Source organism: Tachyglossus aculeatus, chromosome 4 (assembly GCF_015852505.1).
Source record: "Tachyglossus aculeatus isolate mTacAcu1 chromosome 4, mTacAcu1.pri, whole genome shotgun sequence".
Classification (NCBI taxonomy): Eukaryota; Metazoa; Chordata; class Mammalia; order Monotremata; family Tachyglossidae; genus Tachyglossus; species Tachyglossus aculeatus.
The window spans coordinates 102,612,221-102,640,101 of NC_052069.1; the positions used below are offsets into that span (position 1 = coordinate 102,612,221).

Here is a 27,881-nt window from a genome sequence, read left to right on the forward strand (position 1 = left end):
GCCCAAGCAAGTGCTTTCCCCTTCTGTGCCTATTTACTCATCTGTGAAACAAGGACCGGGCCACTCACCTGCTTGAGTGGTACTATGGGCAAGGACTCTGAGTTGTGAGGATGAAAAACACCATAGAACCGGAGAGGCTGTTTGGAGGCAGTCATGCAGGCACTAACACTGCAGGACTAAACTCAAGAAAAGGGCTTATTGATTATAATAAATAAATGAAGATGCAGAAGGTCTGCAGCCTGTGCACCTCCCAGCCCTCTTTATTGTGCACATGAAAGATTGGAGCTTTTAATTACCCAGACACTGAAAGCTGCTCATACCTCTGAGGTGGGGGGGCGGGGGAGGACTACTATGCGAGCCTCTGATCCTCTCACATTCTTTGGATCGCCCCAGTGCCAATTTATTTTAACGGTAATTAAAATGATTACCATATAAAGCACACATCTTAGACTGCATTACAGGGTGTTCTTCATTTACTGTTTTTCAGTCCATACCCCACTCTGACACTTAGGTGCCTGAAGCTGACAGGAACTGATACAGAAGGACGGCTGTAGCCTGTGGGGTTGGAGGAATTAGCAAGCAGCAGACACTGTATGGAGATCAATGCGCTTATCCCAGACGCATGGGAACCCAGGAGACAGGGCAGCCAAAATAAACCCATTCCTTTTAAGTTATTTCTGGATAATTTATCTTCAAACAATTAGGGATTCAAGTGTGCCAAAAATAGACAGCCAGTGAATTTGGACAACTAACTGTTAAGGTTTTAGCTGGATGCCAGCGACGGCCTCTCGCAGACGATTCTTCCAGCTTACCTATCCTGGGCTTCTGAAACCGAACCCTGCCCACAACTTTTCCTTTTCAAAGCTAATTTGGGAAGAGTAGCATTAGCTGGTCAAATAACTGGAAAATATGGTGTCAAGAGAAAGTTTTCCCCTAAAGACTGGAATCCAGACCTCTAGGAGTTAGGACACTACTGGTGAGCTAGGTCAAAAGGGGGTCTCCCAGGCTGTAAGCAGTAGGTACATGATCCTTACACAAATAAGAATCCACATATGACCTGGGAACACCTGAAAAGCAAACACTTATTAGAACCCAGCTGGAGGGGTGGATATTCCCGGAGACAAACTCTCAATGAAATTAGATTTGTCGGCCTGTAGAAGGTTTTCTGTATCTGGGAACCACACTCGGTGCGAAGTAGAACCTCCCCTGGCTAGAAACACATATGACCCCTCCAGCATAGCCAGAAATATTCAGCCCGCCTCATTCTCCTCCTTAGTGGGGAGGACGGGGCAAAGTGCCTGGGGTGCTGCTGCCCAATGAGAAAGCACAGCCTGTGAGTTAGTCTTCAAATAAATGACTTTGTCACAGCAATTTAATTCACTCTGGGAGAAGAGCTAAGTGATTTGCCAAGGTCACATAGTAGACAAGTGGTCACCTGTCTACATGTTTTGTTTTGTTGTCTGTCTCCCCCTTCTAGACTGTGAGCCCGTTGTTGGATAGGGACCATCTCTATATGTTGCCGACTTCCCAAGCACTTGGTACAGTGCTCTGAACACAGTAAGCTTTCTATAAATACGACTGAATGAATGAATCCTTAGGAAGTCAATCAGTGGTATTTATTGAGCCCTTACTGTGTACAGCATACTGTACTAAGCATTTGGCAGAATACAATATAGCAGATTTGGCAGATGTTCCCTGCCCAAAATGTTCCTAAATGCTCCAAACCCGAACCCCGGGACTTAGAATTTCCTAACCAGCCCTTTCTAAGCCCACTCCTGCCACCGTTTTTACCTAGGAGCCTCTGGTCCCTGATTTTTTCTCATTCTCCAGCTGAACTGAATATAAAGCATCCAGTTGTAATAGAAATCCCTCTCTCCTCAATAGTAATGATTACGCTTGAACAGCTACTCTTGGGTGGTTTGATAAAAGAAGAGTCCACTTCTGCTTCCTCCCAACATAAAGAATTTGAACAAATGTGCAAAGACCCCGTAACTACTGTAACAGTCCTAATGGTCCCCAGGAACCAGAAATCAGGACAAAAGCCAAACTTAATTCAGGGAAAACTCATCAACGTCCTAAATTTTCACCCATTTATGCTTTTGCTCCCGAGGCAGTAAATGTTCCGCAGATGAAACATTTTGAAATACATCCTCGGGGTTCGCTGAACTTGGCAGAAATTAAGAAATAGTTGTCTTTGAACTCAACAAAAGAATACCCTCAAACAAAAAGCATCTTACAATATCCTCTCTCTCCTCAACTTCCAAGTCTTTAGAGTCGTTCTTACAACAAGATCACGGTTACTGTGGTTGCAAGAAACCCCATCCTTCCCCAGAGATATAGGAAGTGGATTTTTCGGGTACCACAGAGCACACTGTCTCTTTCCTAACCAGGGGAGAGGCCATTTGGGACGTGCACTGGGCCACCGGCTCTCTCCCTCAATTGCTACTGTTCGTTCCTGTAGTTTTGATAATAAAATTCTAAGTCTGTAAGCATAATGATTCTATTCTGTCCCGTTACAGTTGGAAAAAATAAAAATAAAGGGCAGCAACTTTGAGGGTGAGTGAGCCAGAGCCATGGGCTTGGCTCTTCTGATTTTTCCAGCACTCTGTTAGTGGATGAACACCATCTGGAGCCTGGCTCGCTGGGACCTGGGGCTTCTGAGCTTTAAAGCATCCTTCTCACCCTGGATTGTATCAGTGTACTCCACACACTCTTTAGCACTGCCAGAGGGAGGCAAACAGACAGTAATTGTAAAGACAGGAAACACATCTGTCAGCTTACACCAATTCCTGCTGCCAACAGGCACGTCCTGAAGGGCCTTCTATATTACCAAAGCAAAGCAAAGCCCACCAAGTCTAGGCATTGCCAATAAAGACCAGTAAGAAAGTGCTGCTCTTGTCAAATTTACAGGATTTTTTCCCTGTTTTGTTCCTTTCTGAAATGGTAAATCCCATTTTTTTCCAGCCATTACTGAACCACTTCTAAATGCCAGCAATGACAGAGGCACCAGGCTTCCATCTGCGGGCTCTAAAGTTTGCTTTAATTCCACTAAGCCTCTGCTCCTCTGCAGACAGGGAGCTATTTCTCCAATCATCCTGCTGAGGGAGGTCCCTGATTCAAAGATATCCCCTGGGCCGGTCACCTGCCTGGCCTCAGAGTTCACCGAGGAACTCAGGCTCCAGACAGCTTTTTATAAAAAATCACCCACTGCTATTCTATCCAGCATGCAATGGGCTCCGGTTTGCCCAAGTGCTTTTCGCTAGACCCACTTTCCTCACCCCTCACAAAGCCGCACTCTCCCCGGTGTTGGCCTTCATGTATTCATTCATTCATTCAATCATATTTATTGAGCGCTTACTGTGTGCAGAGCACTGTACTAAGTGCTTGGGAAGTACAAGTTGGCAACATATAGAGACGGTCCCTACCCAACAGTGGGCTCACAGTCTAGAAGGGGGAGACAGACAACAAAACAAAACATATTAACAGAATAAAATAGAGTAATAAACATGTACAAACATATATACATAGATACAGGTGCTGTGGGGAAGGGAAGGAGGTAAGGTGGGGGGGATGGAGAGAGGAAGGAGGGGGATCAGTCTGGGAAGGCCTCCTGGAGGAGGTGAGTTCTCAGTAGGGCCTTGAAGGGAGGAAGAGAGCTAGCTTGGCGGATGCGTATGGGGATTTTACAGTCTGAAAAGTCGCAGAGAATTGAAGTCTCTGGAGCCTGGCAAGTGGACCTTGCAGTGACTTCCTTTAAAGAGGGGAAAAGGATTTCAGTTCAATTTTGAATTGTCCACACCTGCAGCCTCCACTTCCTCTCTCCTCTGACTCTCTCCTCACGCCCCTGCAAGTTGTCTTTCACCCCCTTCCCTTCAAAGAAACTGCCCTCTCTAAAGTCACCAGTAACATCCTTCTTGTCAAATCCAATGGTTTCTACTCCATCCTCAGCCTCCTTGATCATTCTGCTGTCCTCGACACTGTACCCCCCTCTTCCTGGAAACATTATTAACCTTGGCTTCACTGATCCTTTCCTTGTTCTCTTCCTATCTTTCTGTCCACACCCTCAGTCTCTTTCACTGGCGGCTCCTCTGCCTCCCATCCCTTAAGTTCATTCATTCATTTATTCAACTGTATTTATTGAGCGTTTACTGTGTGCAGAGCACTGTACTAAGCACTTGGCAAGTACAAGTTGGCAACATATAGAGATGGTCCCTACCCAACAGCAGGGTCACAGTCTAGAAGGGGGAGACAGGCAACAAAACAAAACATATTAACAAAATAAAATAAATAGAATAAATATGTACAAGTAAAATAGAGTAATAAATATGTACAAACATATATACAGGTGCTGTGGGGAGGGGAAGGAGGTAAGGCAGGGGGATGGAGAAGGTGAGGAGGGGGCTCAGCCTGGGAAGGCCTCTTGGAGGAGGTGAGCTCTCAGTAGGGATTTGAAGGGAGGAAGAGAGCTAGCTTGGCGGATGTGATGAGGGAGGACATTCCAGGCCAGGGGGAGGACGTAGGCCGGTGGTCAATGGCGGGACAGGCAAGAACGAGGCACATTGAGGAGGTTAGTGGCAGAGGAGCAGAGGGTGCGGGCTGGGCTGTAGAAGGAGAGAAGGGAGGTGAGGTAGGAGGGGGCAAGGTGATGGAGAGCCTTGAAGCCGAGAGTGAGGAGTTTTTGCCTGATGCGTAGGTGACTGGTAGCCACTGGAGATTTTTGAGGAGGGGAGTAACACGCCCAGAGCGTTTCTGCACAAAGATGATCCGGGAAGCAGCGTGAAATATAGATTGAAGAGGGGAGAGACAGGAGAATGGGAGATCAGAGAGGAGGCTGATGCAGTAATCCAGTCGGGATAGGATGAGAGATTGAACCAGCAGGGTAGCAGTTTGGATGGAGAGGAAAGGGCGGATCTTGGCGATGTTGCGGAGGTGAGACAGGCAGGTTTTGGTGACGGATTGGATGTGAGGGGTGAACAAGAGAGCAGAGTCGAGGATGACGCCAAGGTTGCGGGCTTGTGAGACGTGAAGGATGGTAGTGCTGTCAACAGTGATGGGAAAGTCAGGGAGAGAGCAGGGTTTGGGAGGGAAGATAAGGAGTTCAGTCTTGGACCTATTGAGTTTTAGATGGCAGGCAGACATCCAGATGGAGATGTCTTGAAGGCAGGAGGAGACACGAGCCTGAAGGGAGGGAGAGAGAGCAGGGGCAGAGATGTAGATTTGGGTGTCATCAGCGTAGAGATGATAGTTGAAGCCGTGGGAGCGAATGAGTTCACCAAGGGAGTTAAGTGTAGATAGAGAACAGAAGGGGACCGAGACCTGACGCCTGAGGAACCCCTACAGTAAGGGGATGGGAGGGGGAGGAGGAGCCCGCAAAAGAGACTAAGAATGAATGGCCGGAGAGATAAGAGGAGAACCAGCAGAGGACAGAGTCTGTGAAGCCAAGGCTGGATAGCGTGTTGAGGAGAAGGGGGTGGTCCACAGTGTCGACGGCAGCTGAGAGGTCGAGGAGGATTAGGATAGAGTAGGAGCCGTTGGATTTGGCAAGCAGGAGGTCATTGGTGACCTTTGAGAGGGCAGTTTCCGTGGAATGTAGGGGACGGAAGCCAGATTGGAGGGGGTGGAGGAGAGAGTTGGCGTTGAGGAATTTGAGGCAGCGTATGTAAACGACGTGTTCAAGGAGTTTGGAAAGGAATGGTAGGAGGGAGATAGGGCGATAACTAGAAGGGGAGGTGGGGTCAAGAGAGGGCTTTTTTAGGATGGGGGAGACATGGGCATGTTTGAAGGCAGAGGGGAAGGAACCAATGGAGAGTGAGCGGTTGAATATGGAAGTTAAGGAGGGGAGGAGGGACGGAGCGAGAGATTTCATAAGATGAGAGGGAATAGGGTCAGAAGAACAGGTTGCCAGAGTAGCACTTGAGAGGAGGGAGGAGATCTCATCGGAGGAGACTGCTGGGAAGGATGGGAGAGTAGCGGAGAGGGTTGAGAGCCGGGGGGGTTGGAGAAGGGGGGAGAGTGACTTTGGGGAGCTCAGACCTGATGGATTTAATTTTGTTAATGAAGTAGGAGGCCAGATCGTTGGGGGTGAGGGAGGGAGGCCGGGGAGGAACAGGGGACCTGAGAAGGGTGTTAAATGTACAGAAGAGCTGACGGGGATGATGGGCATGGGTGTCAATAAGGGAGGAGAAATAGTTTTGTCTGGCAGAGGAGAGGGCAGAGTTAAGGCAGGAAAGGAGAAACTTGAAGTGAACGAGGTTGGCATGGTGTTTAGACTTTCACCAGCAGCATTCAGCAGCTCGAGCATAAGAGCGAAGGATGCGGACAGTGGCAGTGATCCAGCGCTGTGGATTAGTGGTACGAGACCAGCAAAGGGAAAGGGAGCGAGGGAGTCGAGCTAAGTAGAGAGGGTAAAGTTGAGAGCAGTAATCTGATCATCAAGATTGGGTAGAGAGGAAAGGGAGGGTAGGTGGGGTGTGAGGCGCTCAGAAAGATGGATGGGGTCAAGAGAGCGGAGGTCTCTGTGAAGTAGTAATGTAGATTTACAGGGGAGAGGAGTGTGAGTGAGGAGGCAGGTGAGAAGGTTATGATCAGAGAGAGGGATTTCAGAGTTGGTGAGGGTGGAGACAGTGCAGCAGTAGGAGATGATGAGGTTGAGAGTGTGACCAAGTTGGTAAATGGGCGAGGTGGGGTGGAGAAAGAGGTTGACAGCGTCAAGGAGAAATAGAAGGCGGGCGGCAAAGGAGTCACCAGGGATATCCATGTGGATGTTGAAGTCTCCGAGGATCAGAGTGGGCATGGAAAAGGAGAGAAGGAAGGTAAGGAAGGAGTCAAAATCGTTAAAGAAGTTGCAGATGGGGCCGGGGGTGGTGGTGGTAGATGTTGGCTACAAGAATCTGGAGGGGGTGGTAAAGGCGAAGAATGTGGGCTTCAAAGGAAGGGAAGGAAAGGGAAGGGGGAGGAGGGATAGTGCAAAAGCAGCATTGCGGGGCGCAAAGGAAACTGACACCTCCTTTTCCGGTAGTGGGGGGTAGGGTGCCTCAAGGCCCAGTTCTAGATCTCCTTCTACTCCCACAGCTTCAACGACCATCTCTACGCTGATGATTCAATAAATCTACGTGTCCAGCCCCAACCTCTCCTCTGCAGTCTCACATTTCTTCCTGCCTTCTGGGCATCTTCACTTGGGTCTCCCACCACCACCCCAAATTTAACATGTCCAAAGCAGACATTGTCTTCCCACTCCAACTCTGTCCTTTGCCTAACTTTCCCATCATTGTAGACAGCACCATCATTTGCTGTCTCACAAGCCTGTAACATTGGCATTATCCTCAGCTCATTTCTCTCATTCAACTCACACAACCTGTCACGAGCTCCTGTAATTTCAGCCTTCACTGCATCTCTAGAATCCACTTTTCCCTCTCCATCCAAACTGCTACCATACCGATCCAAGCACTAATCCTATCCCACCTTGATTACTGCATCGACCTCCTTGCTGGCCTTCCTGCCTCAAGGCTCTCCTCTCTCCACCTCTCCAGTCCTCACTCCACTCTACTGCCTGGATCATTTTTATAAAAAAAAAACACACCAAAAAACCATTAAATCCATATTTCCCCACTCCTCAAAAATCTTCGATAATTGCCCATCCACCTCCTCAAACATATTCCTTACCATCAGTTTCAGCACATTAAATCAGCGCTCTCTGCCTCCTACCTTACCTCGCCAGTCTCCTACTACAACTCACCTCACACATTTTGCTCCCCTAATGCTAAGCTCTCTTCACCTTAATCTTGTCTATCTTATTGCCAACCCCTTGTCCCTGTCCTACTTTGGGCCTGGAGCTCCCCTCTCATATCTGGCAGACCACTGTCCTCTCCCAGACCACCAAACCCTCCTAAATTTACATCTCCTCCAAGAGACCTTCCCTAACTAAGCCCTCATTTGCCCACTCTACCCTCATCTTTGTATCGACTGTGCACTCGACTACGTATCCCTTAATCAATCAATCAACCAATCGTATTTATTGAGTGCTTACTGTGTGCAGAGAACTGTACCACGCGCTTGGGAAGTACAAGTCGGCAACACATAGAGACAGTCCCTACCCAACAGCGGACTCACAGTCTAAAAGGGGGAGACAGAGAACAAAACAAAACATGCTAACAAAATAAAATAGAATAGATATGTACAAGTAAGATAAAAAGAGTAATAAATAGGTACAAACATATATACATATATATATATATATATATATATATATATATACAGGTGCTGTGGGGAAGGGAAGGAGGAAAGATGGGGGAGATGGAGAGGGGGACGAGGGGGAGAGGAAGGAAGGGGCTCAGTCTGGAAAGGCCCCAGGCCCACAGTCCTTATGTACACATTCATTCATTCAATCTTCTTAAGTGCTTACTGTGTGCAGAGCACTGTACTAAGCACTTGGCAAGTACAATTCAGCAACAAATATTCAATTCATTCAATTGTATTTATTGAGTGCTTACTGTGTGCAGAGCACTGTACTAAGCGCTTGGGAAGTACAAGTTAGCAACATAAGTACAAGTTAGCAACATAGTATAAGTTAGCTGCCCACAAAGGGCTCACACATCCTTATACTTTACTAATTCCCTTATTCATAATCGATGTTAATGTCTGTCTCCTTGTGGGCAGGGATCACACCTACCAATTCTATTGAATTGTTCCTTCCCAAGCACTTAGAACAGTGTCCTGCACATGGTAAGTGCTCAATCATTACCACTGATTGATTTGAAATCTGTAAGCTCCCTCCAGACTTCAAGCTCGTGGGCATGGAAATTGTCTATGAACTCTGTTGTACTGTATTCTTCCAAATGCTTAGGACAGTGCTCTCCATACAGTATGCACTCAATAAATATGATTGATTGATATACTTCAGTATATGGCCCAGCCATTATCTGGCCAATGCCTAGAAGCACCAGCTCCTGGGTAGTAATCAATATAGCTGTCTGTAATTGTGAAACCACATCAGCTTCCTTCAATGATATAGTGACAGCATTTGATTCTGTCCCATATGATATAGCAGCAGCGTTTGATTCTGTCCCATATGATGTTCTCGTCAACCTCTCAGGGATGTTTGAGGATAAGATGAAGGAAAAAAATGGATGTGCAAGTGCTTTGGGGAAAAAAGTGCTAAAGACATTCAAAGTTTTATCAACAAACTCAGAAACTCCAGTCTAGAGCAAATTGTGCAGCAACATTACCTTCTCAGAATAATGTTCTCCTGGAAGGGGAGGGTAGTCACATTGCTCTATCTTCTGGCAAAGGGAAAACAGATTCATTTTATCCCCATAGAAGGGACTCTGAAGAGCAGCCATCTGTAGAGGAAAATTAAAAATGGATCATCACTATACCTAGCTGTAAAGTCTACAGGTCTTTGGTGTAGCTCATTTCGAGCTCGCCTCAATGCAAGGCCACATTGTTTTTGACCCCATCACTCGAAACACCTACTTAGGCAGATATGTGGACTGTCGCCAAGAAGAGCAGCCCACCAGGCTAAGAATTGCTAAACTGCTTGGATTCTGCCCCAGCCCTTGCTATGCTACGTTTGGCTTTCCCTTTTGCCTCACCCTGATCTGTACCCTTTAAGCATGTGAAATTTACCCCACCAACAACCCCATAATATATCTACATATCTGCCATTTATTTTAATGTTTATCTCCCCCTCTAGACTGTAAAGCTCCTTATAGGCAGGGAATATGTCTACCACCTATACTGTATTCCAAGCACTTGAAATTCACCCCACCCTCAGCCTCACAGCACTTACCTACAGCGCTGTAATTTATTTTAATGTTTGTCTCTCCTGCTAGATTGCACATCCCTGTGTGGGCAGGGAATGTGTCTACCAACTCTGTTGTAGTCCAAGCACTTAGTACGGTGATCTGCACATAGGAAGTGTTCAATAAGTACCACTGTAATTGATTCCTGCCTTCCCCCATATGGGTAAAGCAAATTCCCCTTCACAATCAGGACAATTGCCAAGTCACAAGGCTGATGGTGCCTCATTCGCTCCCCTGCTCCTGAACCTCGTGAGGGACTTCACCACCATGATCCTCCTTCCCCTACCCCAGAGGTTTGGCGAAGGAACTATTATCATGAGTTTGTAAGGAAACCGAGGGGAAGATCATTTTGAATCACTTTCACGGAGGAGAAGAAGGGTTAGGAGGGTGATATGAGGAAAGATAAGTCACTTCCTTTACATGAAGAGAAATGACTTTCTAGAACAAAATACTAGTTCTTTTAAAGAGGCAAAGATTCCTCTGAGTTCACTGCCATTTACAGGGGCTATTATTATTCATTCATTCAATCGTATTTATTGAGCGCTTACTGTGTGCAGAGCACTGTACTAAGCGCTTGGGAAGTACAAGTTTGCAACATACAGAGACGGTCCCTACCCAACAGCGGGCATTATCATCATGTGCCGTCAATTCGTTTGCCCACAGGCAGGCAAAACTACTTACCTGATTAAACTCCTTTGAAAATAATCATTTTCAGTTTCACTCTTTAAAGTCACACAATTCTCAGAACCACATGAACTCACAGAACCACTACCTGCCCTGCCAGGCTTCTGTAGAGAGGTGAAGCTAGAGTTCTGAGACCAAACATCTGCCACATCTCAACAAATGGGCTGGCCAGTGACCACTCCATTGGGGATTGCGAAGGGCCATCTTGGTAGGGGAGAAGTGCTGAGACCACAGCAGTTCCTGAGGGGTCACTGACTGGGGGATTTAGCACAAGGTAAGTTAACACCCCCTTGAGCTATCTGCATTGCTTTTTTTACAACGATGTAGCTGAGCCTTAGGAAAGTCCTCCATCCTGAGTGCTATGGAAGCCGGAAATGCTGTCTGTCCAGGAAAGAAGGTTAGTGCCTGCAGTGTCCTGCCCTCCCCGGCCACCCCCACCCCTAAACAGCCCTGGGGCTGGATTTAGAACAATTATTATATGCAAATATTTCTAACATGAGACACTGTCTCCTCACCCCTTTCATTCTTCCAGATACCCCCCCACAACCACAACACAAACCTTTTCACTCTTTCACAGACACACATTCATTCAGTCAGTCAATTGTATTTATTGAGCGCTTACTGTGTGCAAAGCACTGTACTAAGTGCTTGGGAGAATAACTAGTGGATAGAGCATGGGCTTGGGAGTCAGATGGTCATGGTTCTAATCCTGGCTCCATCATTCATTCAATCATATTTATTGAGTGCTTACTGTGTGCAGAGCACTATACTAAGCGCTTGGGAAGCACAAGTCAGCAACACACAACAAGGGGCTCACAGTCTAGAAGGGGGAGACAGACAACAAAATAAAACATGTAGACAGGTGACCACTTGTCTGCTATGTGACCTTGGCAAATCACTTAGCTTCTCTGTGCCTCAGTTCCCTCATCTGTAAAATGGGGATTAAGACTGTGAGCCCTATGTAGGACAAGGATATCTTGTATCTACCCCAGCATATAGCACAGTGCCTGGCACATAGTAAGCGCTTAACAAATACCATAATTATTATTACAATACACACACACACACACACACACACACACACACACACACACCCCGCCCCCCTTACCTTTTCATTCATCCAGAGAAGCACACACATCTACCGTTTCAATCTTACTGACAGACAGTCACACACACACCCCTACCTTCCTACCCTTCCTCTCACAGGTCCTGGCAGTGTCAGAAAGCCACCCAAGGCTGCCACCTTTCTAGCCACCGACAGCAGAAATAATCACTCCTGAAACTCGCCATTTACATACTAAGGAAGTAGCAGCACTAATAAGGTTTGTCTTCAAAGGGAGAGCTGGGAGCCTCGGAGAGGCTCGGAAAAGCGAGTAGCACGGCGGCCCAGCATGCGGCCTGCACGGGGCCCCATCTGCTTATTAATCCGTAATGGGATTCAAGTGTTTCCTGTCACTCTCCCTCACTGTCACGTCCAGTACCAAACAACGGAAGGCTACCTCATTCTAATGAACCGCTATTGGATAATTGTGGATGATACCTTCCCTCTTTGGAAGGGCTTTTTAAAACCACTTTGCTGCGAGCTGCATCAAATCGGTCAGCTCTTCATATTAGACTTGGGGGATGGTGATGTTCCTCACTCCTCTGACTTTAATCAGGGAACTATCGGATAATTGTTGGGCTTTCACTCATTCTCATGCACTTGGAAAACTGTCCAAAGGACACTGTCTTCTTGTTGATACACACAGCCAGCTCCCAACAGTGCATTTAAAAAAAAAAAGTCATCCGGACCTCTCCTTTGCCACTGTGCCCCATGGATCCGGCTCGTTGCCAGAATATTAGCATTTTGAAACCAGACGAGCCACTTAAAATCAACATTGGGAGGCTAAAGGGGTTTTTTCCTCTCTTCACTCAACCTCACTCTGAGGGTCTTTGAGGATGAAATGTTTAATTCTAAAATCAGATCACTTCTCCAATCAGGGTGATTAGAATGCTAAAAACTTGCCACCTCTGCTTGTCAGCATATCCCCAATACCAATCAACAGTATTTATTGAACACTTACTGTGTGCAGAGCACTGCACTAAGCCCTTGGGAGAATACAATACAACAGAGTGTTGAGTGCAGAGGACCCTAAGTAGCAGGGCTGAGATTCTCATTATCTACAAAGACTAAAGAAAGACTAGACTAGAAGACTGCTTCCAGAGAAGCAGCATGGCCTAGTGGATAGAGCAAGGGCCTGGGAAGTAGAAGGACCTGGGATCTAATCCGGGCTCCACCACTTCTCTTCCATGAGACCATGGGCAAGTCACTTAACTTCTCTGTGCCTCAGTTCCCTCATCTGTAAAATGGAGATTAAGACTGAGCCCCATGTGGGACAGGGACTGCATCTAACCCAATTATCTTGTATCTACTCCAGTGCTTAGAACAGTACCTGGCACTTAGTAAGTACTTAACAAATACCACTATTGTTATTATTATCATTATTATTATTACTTGCAACAAAGCCCGGTGAGGGAGGGGGGAAGGGGGACATCCCTTTGGTCTTTATGGTCTCTGATAAACCCAAACGGTCCAGGATGACTCACTAGAGAAGTTGGAATGTTTTCCAGCAATTGGGAGACTTATTTCTACAGCATGGCCTCCATTTCCTGTTTTCACTATCAACAGGAGGCTCTGTTTCGGGGAGGATATCACTGGTCATTTATCAAAACTCCGATGGCCTCTCATTAGGACTGCTGAGGTCTAGCTGGTTTGTGAAAAGCGCTAGAAAATACAGAGCTAGCATTTTATTGTGACGATTAATAATCCAAAAGCATTCCTCCTGACAGCCCCCTCAGTAGGAGGAATCCAGGTTGCAAAATGCTCTTGGTTAGGAGGGGAGATCTGAATTCTGGCCAGGGCACACAACCTCTGCAGAAATGAGTTGTTAACTCCAAAGGGACAGAGAGCTGACAAGAGTTAGCAGGAGAAAGGTTTATCGCCTGCTATTTCACAAAATGGCATGGCTTGGTGAGATAATTCAAATAATTACAATGAAAACGGAGGGGACAATGGGTTAATTGGGCAGTTTCACAAGTACATCTTGCTGTGGCAGAGAGCAGCTGAGAGACTAGAGGAGGCAATTTAAGTAATTTTAATACGTAACTGTGGGTATAAGAAAATTAGGCTGAACTCGTGGAGGAGTTGGTCATGTGCTGATTTGCAGATGATTCTAAAAATGAACTATGGCACTGAGGGGTAATGTATGACCAAACTCCTGGTTTTCCCCTGCAGGGGGAAGGGAGGCATTTGCAAAGGATTAAAGACAGGCAAATCGAGAGACTAGGGTTCCTTACAGTAACCCTGATCCCACTTTCCTACAACAAGAAGCCAGGAAAACCATTTCCTTGATTCATCATCATTGATGATATTTAATGAGCATTTGCTATATGGAGAGCACTGTGCTAAGCACTTGGGAGAGTACAACAGAGTTGAAAGATATGTTCCCTGCACACAGGAAGTTTACAGTGTAGAGGGGATTCAAAAATAAATCAATGAGAGTGTAGCATCCAAAAGATAGAGGACGGTCCTCAACACACACACTCGCAGAAGGCATGATTTAGTCAGATAGGGTTATGACTTTCTTTCCTCACTCCCTGCCCCCCAAATAAAAATAATCAAAACATTTTCAATCATTTAAAGGCAAAAGGTCATAATACCTAAAAATCTGAGAGCCTATGGAAAGAACACACGCCTGGGAGTCAGAGGACCTGGGGTCTAGTCCTGGCTCTGCCACTTGGTTGCTGTGTGACCTTGGGCAAGTCACTTAGGTTCTCTGTACCTCAGTTTCTTCAACTGTAAAATGGACATTCAATGCCTGTTCTCCCTCCTATTTAGACTGTGAGCCCCATGTGGGACAGGGAAAGAGCCCGGGCTTGGGAGTCAGAGGTTGTGGGTTCGAATCCCGCCTCTGCCACTTGTCAGCTGGGTGACTTTGGGCCAGTCACTTCACTTCTCTGGGCCTCAGTGACCTCATCTGTAAAATGGGGATGAAGACTGTGAGCCCCCCGTGGGACAAACTGATCACCTTGCAACTTCCCTAGCGCTTAGAACAGTGCTTGGCACATAGTAAGTGCTTAACAAATACCATTGTTATTATTATTATTATTATGTCCCACTTGATTAATTCATCTTCCCCAGTGCTTATGAACAGTGTTTGACATATAAACACGTAAAAACAACAATAATAATAATAATCTCTACCTTCAAACTCTGACATGACAATAATAATAATAATACTTATGGTATTTGTTAAGCACTTACTATGTGCCAGGCACTGTTCTAAATGCTGGGGTTGATACAAGGCAATTAGGTTGTCCCATGTGTGGCTCACAGTCTTTAATCCCCATTTTACAGACGAGGTAACTGAGGCATAGAGAAGTAAAGTGGCTTGCCCAAAGTCACACAACAGACAAGTGGCTGAGCCGGAATTAGAACCCAGGTCCTCTGACTCCTAAGCCTGTGCTCTTGCCACTAAGCCACACTGTTTCCCATATATATATATATTTTTTAGAAGTTACACACACACACACACACACACACACGTGCGTGCGCATATTTTTGGATTTGGGGATTACAAAAAATGCAGAAATCCAATAATTACAGTCCCTTTTTGGTGCTGGTAAATGACAGTGACCTCCAGCTCTAATGGATGCTTTATAAATTTCAGCTCCTGCAATGAAGAATGCCTACCCTAGGCCTCTGGCTGTGGGCGTTCTAAGCAGATCAGTAGTAACAGTTTGTGATGTAACATCAGGGGCTGCTTTTGACATTTTGATTAGAACAATTACAGTAAAATGACCAGATCTCCCTTTAAAAACTGACCACCGCACATTTTGAATGGTTTAAGCAAACACAAATTGCTGTTTGTGTTTAAATTGATCGCCTTGTTAGAATGGCTAAGGCTATTGCTCTCAGCTAGAATCCAGAAACATAAAACTTATTTTTATCTTTTGAGTTATCAGGATGACATCTCAAAGAAAACCAAAAGTGAAGACTTACCGCTTCACAGAGAATTCACAAAAATCAGTGAGTGATCAGAAATGTCAGTGTGAGATGTGGTTCTCTGACATCAAAAAGTAAAATACTATGAGGAAGTTCTTTGCCTCCCATGTGTCTTAATTCTGCTTCTTGATATTTTGGATCTCTCTGCTATCCCTTTACAATTAAACTAAGAACCCGACACCAGACAAGAGAATTACACAAGTCCAAGCCTGAAATGGAGATGGAATGTTTCTCTAAATTCTGTAGCAGGGAGAAAAATGGAGGTTTACAGATAAGGCTTTTAACTTATAAAGGTTTTCAACATCAGTCAATTAGTGGTATTTATTGAACACTTACTATGTGCAGTACGCTTTACTAAATGCTTGGGAGAGTTAGCAGACAGGTTCCCTATCCACAACAAGCTTACAGTCTAGAGTCCAGTCTGAGTGTCCCATTCTCCTTGTGAGCCCCATGTGGGACATGGACCTGATCAGCTTGTATCTACTCCAGTGCTTAGTAAAGTGTCTGGGACATAGTGAGCGCTTTAACAAATATCATTAAAAAAAAAGTAGAAGTAGTCTGCAGCTCTCTCTGCATGCTGAATTGTACATGATTCCATGTGTTCTGGCCCAAGAATGCCTGTGTACTTATAGGATTGTCTGTTTACAGAAGGGTAAGCATTTGGCCCCAATGTCTTTCTCTTTTCCTTTCCCCTTGCACTAAAACTAAATATCTGAATCTAAGACTTTTCTGTGGTGCTCTGAGAATACCTGGAGCAACCACAAATTTTTCCTCGGTTCTTCTACCACTGAGCCTAGTTGTCCAGATTTCACAAAATGCCTAATTTCGGCCCCTTGGTGGTGTGAGGCACATGATCTGAGGCACTTATTATCTGAGATCATCCGCTGTGGGTCAGCCCAGGCTCTCCCCTAGCCCTGGATTATTTTGATTCTCAGAGTGGCCATAGGTGCTAAGAACGGAGGATTGTTCAATGTCCGGGTGGCCTGCCCTAGTTTGAGGCAAAGAAATCCTTTAAACCAGCTGAAAACATTGGCTGAACAGGAGCCTGGCTATTCAATAGCGGAGATCCACCTCACTCTATTGCTAAATTTCCCTGAGGCTTTTTTTGTTTTGTTTTTTCCTGGCTCTTTTCTTGCTCCCTTAATCTTGGGCCGAACACGCCTGGTGGTTCTGGGCATTGTGAGCACTAATTCCTCTCACCCGCGCATCGGGCACAGTTGAGCCTGGGCGGCGAGCCAGTCCCTGATGAGGACTGCAAACTCCAAGACTGCCCTAGTCCAATTCCAGCGGCACTGAACTCTGATACAAGTTACAACATAAATAAATAAATCCCAAAGAGCAGGGGCTTCCCACGGAGGGGGTCTGCAGTGCACTGTGGCTAATGAAAATAAAGCACAGGCCCTTTCAAAACCTCAATAATGCTGGCTTCACCTACAGCTAGCTGCTGAAAGCCCCAGGGGCAGGACTTCCTGCCTCCTGAATCCCACTCACTAGGAAGCAACTTCCTATATGTTGGCCACCATTTCTCCAGCTGCACTGACCTGGGGTATTAATTCTCTGGCCAACGTAGACTGGGTTCCCTGAGAAGGGGAGATGGGGAGGGGCCTCCCTTTGACCCATTTCCCCTCTTGGATCCCAGCCTTTGGCTTCCTAAAAGATGACATAAATCAATAGGAGGCATCATCTCCATTATCCCTTCTCAGCCAGTTACCTCTGGAAGACGTTAGATTGGAGTCCTGGCCCTAGCCAGATAGTTCACAACCTACCTGTGGGAGAGAGACTGCCTCCATCCTGCCCACCTGGGACATTGATTGGCCTCAACTCCAACCCCAGAAGGACTCAAACACTGGCAGTGTGAGGCCACCAATCAGTTGTAATCAATGAGAGCTTAATAACAATTATGGTGCTTATTAAGTGCTTACTATGTGCCAGGCACTGTTCTACGTGCTGGCATAGATACAGGTCAATTAAGTTGGACAGAGACCCTGTCCCACATGGGGCTCGTAGTCTTAATCCCCATTTTACAGAAGAGGTAACTGAGGCGCAGAGAAGTTAAGTGACTTACCCAAGTTCACACAGCAGATGAGTGGCAGAGTCGGCATTAGAAACCAGGTCCTTCTGACTCTCAGGCCCTTGCTCTATCCACTAGGCCACACTGCTTTTGTGCAGAGCACTGAACTAACCATCTCAATTTTTAGAGAAGTCAGAAGGCAGTGGCTGCAACTTGTCTTTTCTTACTTAATCAGTCAATTGTATTTATTGAGCACTCATTGTGTGGAGCGCACTGTACTAAGCACTTGAGAAAGCACGACTGAACAGAGTTGGTAGACATGTTCCCTGCCCATAACTAGCTTGCAGTTCTAGTCTATTTTTGCCTTCATCTCCCCTTTTTTATTTTTTTTTACCTGTTGCCATCCCTTACTGGGCCCTTTGTGGGCCCAGGGACTGTGTCAATATTGCACTTGTGAACTCTTTTTCCAGAACGCAGAATAGCGCTGTGGGCACATGAGGCGCTTAGAGTGGCTCAGTGGAAAGAGCACGGGCTTTGGAGTCAGTGGTCATGGGTTCAAATCCCGGCTCCGCCAATTGTCAGCTGTGTGACTTTGGGCAAGTCACACCTTCTCTGCGCCTCAGTTACCTCATCTGTAAAATGGGGATTGACTGTGAGCCCCCTGTGGGACAACCTGATCACCGTGTAACCTCCCCAGAGCTTAGAACAGTGCTTTGCACACAGTAAGCACTTAATAAATGCCATCATTATTATTATTACTACAATTACAGTGGACTGCAGCACCACCAAGAGGCCCCTTCTTCCCACCACCCACCCGACTGGCTGTAGAAAGAGAACAGGAAAAGACCATTAAACCTTAAGAAAGTGATAAATATGGATATTAACATGGGGGATGGTGGAGAGGGACGAGTGATGGTGGTTTGGATTACTTAAGGGAATATGTGCAGAATTTTTAATCTATCTGTTCATAATCTCCTCCCCAACTTCATTCCTCCAGCCTCCCCACACCTCACCAGCCATGTTAGCACAGTTGGAACTAAATGTGGGCACAATTACTTAGAGCAACTCAGGATTCTGCCTAGCTGGATCCTTGTAATTCTTAAAGATGCCAAGTAAATTACAGCTGCACACTCGGGATGTTTTATTTTTCAGGTATTAGGCTCTGGTGCCCAGAGGACAGTACAGTTTTTGTTTTTCATCCAGACCTCCATTCATGACCTCCAAAATCAAGGAGTGGAGGAGATAAGGCTGAACATGCAGCTCTGGGATCCCCCCTTTTATGGTATTTGTTAAGCGCTTACTGTGTGTCAAACACTGTCCTAAGCGCTGGGATAGGTACAAGTGATTTAGGTTGGACACAGTCCCTGTCCCACATGGGGCTCACAGTTTAAAAGGGAAAATAAAAGAACTGAGGCACAGAGAAGTTAAGTGACTTGCCCAAGGTCACACAACAAGCAAACTGGCAGAGCCGAAATTAGAACACAGGTCCTCAGACTTCCGGGCCCATGCTCTTTCCTCTAGGCAACACTGCTTCCCATATTATAAACCTTTTAAAGGTGTCTCAGGCAAAGCAGAGTCCGGGCTATGGACTTCTAAAACTCCACTAGCTCCTATAGCGCTTGAGCAGAACTTACAGTATTAACATTTAAAACAACTTAACTTCTCTGTGCCTCAGTTACCGCATCTGTAAAATGGGGATTAAAACTGTGAGCCCCCCGTGGGACAACCTGATGACCCTGTAACCTCCCCAGTGCTTAGAACAGTGCTTTGAACACAGTAAGCGCTTAACAAATACCATTATTATCATTATTAACTTCTGTTTCCTAAGCTCAACTCCTTAAAGTGTGAGAATATTGACTGAACAGTGTAAAAGTCCCCTAAACAGCCCCACCCATTCTGTCAGGTACAAGTGTCATTCTCCCTTCTAATGCGGAGAGTTTGTCGGGGGTCACCCATTCGATGTGGTCCCCAGCAGGGTCCCCAGGAGCTGAAAGAGTTCAAGAGAATGCCACATGAACCTCTTGGATGAGGAATTACCAAAGGGAAGTCATAAACCAACCAAGTTTATCAGTTCCTAAACTGTCCTCTTTCTGGGCAGATACCTGAACTTTATAGCTGCTGCTGCTTGTAGCTCTTTCCAACAGCTAAGATAGCTCCAGCATGTGACTGTGATGGGTCACCACAGCACGCACACACTATTAATCTTCACAATAACTAAGTGCACACTGGGGGGTGCGGGAGATGGGGAGGACCAGGAATGGGGGGATAAGTAAGGGGAATCATTTCAAAAGCCCAATCCCTGCTCTCTGAGAGCTCATCTGTGAGACTACCCCCCTTTTCTTTTTCCTCTACCGTGTTTTGGGGAGGGGAAGTGAAGAGAGCCCTTTGGTCAGGTGCACATTTACAGATGGCAGCATTCCCTCTGTTGCCACAGGATGGCTGCATCTAGGCGAGTTGTGTCGAGTTTTCCATGAGAGGCAGAAGACTGTTAAATTTAAGCAGAGCTTGGCTATTCCCAGGAGCCCTCTAATCCCTCTAGCAGGATTTTATTGATTTATCTCATTGACTTCCCAGCACCACTATCTCTCTCGAGCGGCACACCACTTGGTGTACTTCCACTGCCAACAAATAAATCAGCACCTATTGAACTGAGTGATTCGGGCCTGGTAATATACAAACGCCAGTGCGTTACCTTGTTAAACAAGCATTTAGTTGCTCTAGATGTAGATCCCAAAGAAGAAATGACTGATTGAAAATCCAATGCTATTCTCACTAGGAGGCTGGAATGCAGTAACTTGGGGTGTATGCATCACTAAGATGCAGGAAACAAAGGGCCACCCTTGTAGCACGTCCTGAAGCTGTGCTGGCTCTCAACAATTCTGAGTGCTGCATTTGGAAACTACATAAAACTAACCAGCACCGATCTTGGTTACTTTTCAGAAAGGCTGAAGCTGCTTGCTTTGAAGGGCAGCTAATAAAAGTTTTGTAGGAAGAGTAGTATGAGAGAGAGTGTGTGTGCATGTGTGTGTTTGTGTGTGTGTGGTGGTGGGAGAGTTGGCAGTGGGGTGAGGGGATTCAAAGGGAAGTAAAATCAGGGTCCTGAGATTGGTGTCCCACCTGGTTAAATTGCGACAGTGCCTGCATTCCCTTTGTAATTTATACACCGATAAATTTATTTTGGTTTTTCAACATCCACAGGGGAAATCTGCTAAATTCAATGCCATTTTGCTAAGGCCTCTTTGGCTGGTAAAACAGACTCTGGTTTAGAAGGATTTAGCCTTATATTTTAACACTCGGAGTTTAGGATTAGCAATTTTCTGAACAGAACAGTGTTGACATGCTTTCAGCTCTTCCTAAATTCTATGCTGACACCAAAAAAAGTTTATGATTCTGGCACTATTTTCAAGAGTTTAAAGCATAGGGAGTTGAAAAGTGAAATAAGATGCCAGGCTATCAATTTCTACCTCTTGAGAATCCTTCTCCAATGAAATGGGTCAGAAATCAAGCAAGTGCTCTTCAGAGGAGTATTTATGCCCCTCGGGAGTGAGTGTTCACTGACCATTGACCAGCAAAGCCCCCTTTCATGAAGATCAACCTGCTTCTCTGATAATTCAAAATCGGCAATACTGGCCAAATCCCTACTGTAAAATCTGCCTTTTAAATGACTGATGCAGGACTGCCAGTGGGTGGGCAGAAAATCTCAGGAAACAAACCCGCACGCCTTTAAGATCACAGCCCAGCAGTAAAAACCATCTCACGGAGAGCCCTTGGAGGCCAAAGAAAACAACTGCTCAAAGCCTTTGCCTACTGAATTGTATTTCCCTTCAGAATTAAACAGAACAGGGAGACTTACCTCATACAATAAACAGCCCAAAGACCAGATATCAGACTTAAAGTTATAACCATTTTCATGGATCCTCTCTGGAGACATATAGTATGGAGTTCCAACTGAAACAAAGCAAGCAAAGGAAGAGATCAAATTATTCTGAAAGAGAAGGAAAAGGTGAGCAATTAATGGCCGCACTTGACCCAACAACAGATTTCCCAAGACCATCAATACTTTATAGGTTGGCCCTGGACAGAGACTCTCGTTCGGTTTTTCACTGCAACCAGTGGTATTATTTATTAAGTGCTTACAGTGTGCAGAGCACTGTTTTAAGCGCAAGGGAGAGGACAGTACAATAGAGTTGGTAGACATGACCCCTGCCCACATGAAATTTTCAAACTAGAGGGAGTCTGAAAGCGAATTTGAAATAAATTACAATATCAGGTATGAAATGAAAAATAAACACTTATGGTATTACACTTACATCAAAAATAGCTCCGCCCTCTAGACTCCACTAAACTGGCTTATTCTAGCTAATACTCATTTTTGGAGAGCACTTCTATAAAAAAAAATAAAGAGTCCTCTTTATCTTGCGGAAACTGTCAATTTGAGACATCAGAAATGGCATAGTCAATCAAGCAGTGGTATTTCTTAAAGTAAATATCACTCATTTCTGCCACTCATCTGCGGTGTGACCTTAGGCAAGACACAACTTCTCTGTGCTTCAGTTACCTCACCTGCAAAACAATGATTAAGACTGTGAGCCCCATTGACTGTGTCTAACCTGATTAGCTCGTATCTACCCCAGTGCTTAGTAAAGTGCCTAGCACATAATAAGCACTTAAAAATACCATTTTTTTTAAAGTACCCTCTGAGGGTAAAGCGCTATTCAAAGAGCTTGGGACAATACAATAAAAGTGAAAGACACAGTCTCTGCAACTGAGAAGCTTAGAGTGTAATGGCTCGAGAACATAAAACAGGAGTAACTTGTGCTCCTGGCCTCACCACCTCTCTTCAGTTCCCTAGAAAATTCCCACTCTTCACTCCAGTCTTCATTTCCCACAGAAATGGTCAAATGACTAAGGTACACTCTAGACTCCATTACCACTTACCACATTACCACTCAAGGAAATCAAATGCAAAATTATATCCTTTCTCATTCCTCTCAGCCATTTATTTGTAAGCATACCTGATATTTCATTCATTCATTCAGTTGTACTTACTGAGAGGTTACTGTGTGCAGTGCACTGTACTAAGGGCTTGGGAAAGTACAATACAGCAATAAAGAGAGACAATCCCTGCCCATAACAAGCACACAGACTAGAGAAGCACAGCGTGGCTTAGTGGAAATAGCATGGGTTTAGGAGTCAGAGGCCATGGCTTCTAATCCCAACCCCACCACTTGTCAGCTGTGTGACTTTGGGCAAGTCATTTAACTTCTCTGTGCCTCAGTTACCTCATCTGTAAAATGGGGATTAAGACTGTGAGCCCCACGTGGGGCAACCTGATTACTTTGTATGTACCCTAGTGCTTAGAACAGTGCTTAGCACATAGCATTTAACAAATGCCATTATCATTAGAGGGAGGTTTGTACAGTTCCAACATGGCTATAGCACTAAAGGGTAGCAACCACATAAGGCACATTTCTTAGTGTAGGAGCTTACAATAGTTTCAGAAAGACAGTCAATACACAGGTGCCTAAGACATTAAATACAAATAAATTCATGTAAGCAGAGAGGAGAAAATATGCACATTAGGGGAGAAGTTTGACATGATGTTCGGGAAGGTAGACTTGTGACATCACTTAAATGTCATTTTCTCTCTACTCACACACAATGTTAGTAATAGAAAAATCCACCTAAGGTGATAGCAGAGAATCCAAGGTAAGTGAGATATTTCACTGATCTTCAAATAACAGGAGAAAGAATAACTACTGATATAATTTAGTGTCGGCAGAAGATGAGAACACTCTTTATTTGGGAAGATTAAGCCAAGGCCCTAAGAGAAATGTCAGTTCTAAACAGGAAACCAAGGCTAATCCAGTAGGTTTTTCCAAGCCAACTCACAAACTCTTGGTTTTCAGTTTAGGTTTTAAAAATTATCTGCATTGTTTTAGGGGTGGGTAGATTTTCTTAGTCTGGGCTTCTCAACAAGCCACCACGGTCTGATGCTTATTCAAGCTGCCCAAGGAAGACAGAAATGGAATGAAGGCATTTAGACTCATCTCTCTTCTTCCAAGGTTTAGGAGAAGAAGGAAATCTAGAAGTTCCTTAATCAATTCCAAACTCATTCAAGGTGCAATGATTCCACACATCTTCTTATGAATAATCACAGAGAGACTTCTGAATAAAGCAAAGCCTTCTTCAAAAGAAATTTAACCCTCCCACTCTCTGGAGATAGAAATCCAAGCTTAGTCGGCACAGTTTGGGTTGCTAGAGCTGCCTATGAGCTGGGCCTCTGCAGGGGTCTAACACATGCCAGAGTTTCACTTCCAATGTCTTGCCTGGGTTTACAGTGACCTAAAATCTGCCTACACCATTCATGAAAGAATTTTCAAGGAGGGATTTAGTGGCTGAATACTTTTTGCTTCTGCTTTAGGACATTTTTGAAAGAGAATGCTCAAGGCGTAGTTAATCCTACCACTGGAAAGTGAGGAATTTCTCTTTCAAATGAGAGATTCTGGGTACTTTTCTATTTGCCACAAATTCACTCAAACAACGAAAAATGCTTGTGTATTTACCGTGGATTAGTTGCTTTATAGCTGATATAAGTGCTTTATTTCCCAAAGAGGCTTTGAGAAAGACCTATATTACACAGACTAATCATGTTCCACAACTGCCTTTCCTATAATCTCATTTACAGAAGCTCCCCTAACGATCGTAGCATCAACCACTAACCCAAATGACCAACAACCAGCACAGAATAGTACAGCGAAAGCTTTGAGCCAGTCTTGACCTGATCTTTCTTTCAGCAAAAGGTCTTCACATTCAGGATACTCAGCAGGTCCCTTAGTCAGAAAAACATACTCGAACCTATGCAGAGAGACAATGCCCCACAATACAATACTACCCAGCACAGCAGGGCCTAAAAAGAATGCTTATGAACGGTGTTCTTCCTGCCTCAATGCCAAATGGACTTCCTGGGGCCATCAGGTGTTTTACAGTCATTTTCTGAGTCTACTGATTTCACTACAATTTTTTTTTCTAAATTTAAAGGATCCTAGCACTGCAGTCCCAATGCCAGAAGGGGTCAATTACCTGAAGCAGCCTTTTCCATCCTTTAGGGAAAGGGGGAAAATGGAAAACATTCCCCACTTGGCCTCTCTTTTAAGATGCTCCTCTCTGTCTAGCAGCAGAGTGAGATTTGGCACCTGAAGGGACAGTAGGAACGTCACCAAGAAACCCCCGCCGTTGTCCAAAACAAATGAGTCTGAACTCCAAGGCATAGAGGCAGGCGGGGCCTAAAATGGAAGACTATTTCAAATCTCGGGATGTCAGAATCCTTTGAAGTTCAGAATAGCCTCTTGCCTTAAGTGTTCTTGAAATTGGTCGTTCCGGGTCACTGCGTGGTCTCCTTCCAGCAAACAGCAGCGCAGAGGGTTGAAAGTTATGGCCTCGCCTACTCTGCTCACCCAGTCCTGTGTCACAAGCTTGGTTCAATTTAAAATTGTCGTTTCCAATAATGCCCGAGAAACAACATTGGATCCAAGCAAGATGACAGGATTTATAATACGGATGACTGCGTCATAGTCTTTCTGTGGATTTGGTGCATTTGGGTAGTTCTGTTCTATTAATGGGTTTGAGGAGCAGTCCCAGCTGAAGCGGACTCTAAGCACTCCACCTGGGCCCACCCACCTATCGTTACCATGGGGTCGGAGGCAAATGTATGAACAAGCCCATCAAAAATGATACGTTAATTTTTAAATAAGTGTCATGATAAAAGACTGACAGGCCCAATTCTCTTTACGGCCTGTCCAACATTATGGAGGAATCTCCTGTAATGAGCATCTTCTAGAAAACCGCACAAGACTTCCAATTTAATCAGCCAGGGCTCACCAATGCATTACATTAGTCAATTTGACAAGAACGGTCTAATCGGAGACTATTAATCAGAAACTTTCTTTGGCATTTGCCCTACTGAAAATACAAAATATTGTTCTGATTCAATATTAATCACCAGCTGATAGCCTAATGGTTCTAAAGTCACAAAGGTCACAGAATGGCTGGGAGCAGTCTGACAAGTGAGCAGTCCCTCCCACCCCAGTTACTTCTCAAGCTTTAGCCCCCTCCCTGTGGAATTCCAACCAACACCTTGTCCTTTTCACCACTGGCCAGTGGTTTCCCAGGAAAAAGCACCCCTCACTCCCTAGGCTTAACAGGAGGGTAAGGTAAATGGGTTTTACAGCTACATATGAGGCCTTCACACTTATTCACCCACTCCTCACAAGCAGCCCTGCCACTGGGAGTGCCATTCATGCTCCTCACTACAAGTAGACCAACAGTTTTCTAGAATATGCAGGCTTCTTGCAAAAAATTAAAACTATTCAAATACGAATCCATTGCACACATCTCAGAATTTAAAAAAAATCATTTTTAACTGGATTTATCTAAGCCACCAATGCTCTCTGCTAAGTTTTTGCCCAACTATAAAATGAAACCATGGACCAAATAATTTTGGGTGGGTAGCTTTTCCATTCTCCACTGCTTGCCATGTAAAATTAAAAGTACTGTCACTGCTTCCTTCTCAGTGGCCTCAGAAATTGCTACCATCATCCTTCAGCTGACTGTCATTTCACTAACGTTAATTTAAAATGAATACAGACTTTCAATTTTTGGCTTTGAAAAACAACCAAAAGCTATTGTTTGAACCTGCCGGCAAAATCCCCAACCCATTCATTCCCTCATACTCTTGTAATGATTGAATTTTCTTATCATATTGGTTCCAGGCATATTTGTTTTATCTTCCAAATTAGATGAGGTTCCCAAAGGACAGAAAAAGCAGTGTGACCGTGGATAGGGCACAGGCCTAGAAGTCAGAAGGACCTTGGTTCTAATCCCAGCCCCACCATTTGTCTATGTGATCTTGGGCAAGTCACTTAATTTCCCTGTACCTCAGTTACCTCATCTGTTAAATCAGAATTACGACTGTAAACCCCATGTGGGACACAGACTGTGTTCAACTTGATTAGCTTGTATCTACTCTGCACTTAGTACAGTGCCTGGCACATAGTAGGCACTTAACAAATGCCATAAAAAAGACAGGAAAATAATTTATTCTTTATTCCATAATAATGACAATAATAATAATAATGGTGCTTACTATGTGCCAGGCACTGTTCTTAGTGCTGGGGTGGATACAAGGTAATCAGGTTGTCCCACATGGAGGCTCACAGTCTTAATCCCCATTTTACAGATGAGGGAACTGAGGCACAGAGAAGTTATGTCACTAAACACCAAAGAAAATACTATGCACTCCATCAGTCCTCAATAAAGATATCTTGTGTGAATGACAATAGTCCAACAAGCCCCCAGAGTTAAGACTGACTGACATTAAGTAGAATAAAAGAAATCTTGTATTGTTTCTATTTCAACAACATCCTTCAGTTACTCTTTAATTTGAAGTCCAAACAGTGCTCCTGCATCTATCCCTTTCTGTTCTCTCTCATAGTAGGGAACAGAGTTCTGAATATGAAAGAGGAACCTCATGAATTCTGATCTTCATTGTATTTTTACAGAGAAATTTCTGTTTCAAACCGAGAAATGTCAGAGCACAACACGTCCTCAAAGGGGGTAATGCTCATTAAAGCAAGCATTTCTTCATTCCAGAGATGTTCTATTCCTGTCAAAACAAACTTTGCCATGTTTTGAAAGATGTATGATTTTTGAAACAGGCTCATTTTATAGGATAAAGGCAAATAATCCACCTACACAAATTCCGAAGTACAATATAGTTTTAATATGTAAATTCTCAAAGTAATAAAAAATGGTCTTGTTACGAACATCCTCATTCTCTGTGATCGGCGTCAGTGTGATATATAGGACGGGTCCTGAAACCACCATTATATGGCAACTGGGTCATGACCAGACAACCGGAATCAATGGAACAGGCCAAACCCACCAACCTGATGAGAGAGACAGAAAGACGGAAAGGGAGGGAGGAAGAAAAGAAGGAATAGAGAAGTGGAAGGGAAAAGGGATGGAAGGGAGGAGGAATGGAGGGACAGGGACAAAAAAAAAGACTCTAATAAGAAAAGGTGGAAATACGAGATCAGTTTTGAGAAAAGGTTAACAAACCACACCAAGATCTAAGAATGAATTTGTATTTGTCCACCTGTTACAAAGTTTTCATCTTCCTGATTTGAAAAATGAACTACTAATAGATTCTGTATGAGTTATTGTTCAAATAAACTTTTTTTGAGGCCCAATGTTGGAAGGAAAGTAGATTTATGATTTAATTTAAGGTGCTCCAATGGAATTTGTATTCCGATGAGAATTAGTTCTCCTCTTAATTCTAGTT

At 44.7% G+C, this 27,881-nt stretch overlaps 1 protein-coding gene across 2 annotated transcripts in view; it reads right to left on the reverse strand.

The window, feature by feature from the left end:
- Positions 1 to 27,881, reverse strand: part of NEK6 (NIMA related kinase 6) — a 157,280-nt gene that overhangs the window by 1,458 nt on the left and 127,941 nt on the right. For both annotated transcript variants that reach the window (XM_038745818.1, XM_038745817.1), the window contains 2 exons: positions 21,393 to 21,487; positions 9,225 to 9,338 (listed from right to left, as the gene is read on the reverse strand). In XM_038745818.1, coding sequence (XP_038601746.1) covers positions 9,225 to 9,338; positions 21,393 to 21,487 — 209 coding nt within the window. The remainder of the gene's footprint in view (positions 1 to 9,224; positions 9,339 to 21,392; positions 21,488 to 27,881) is intronic.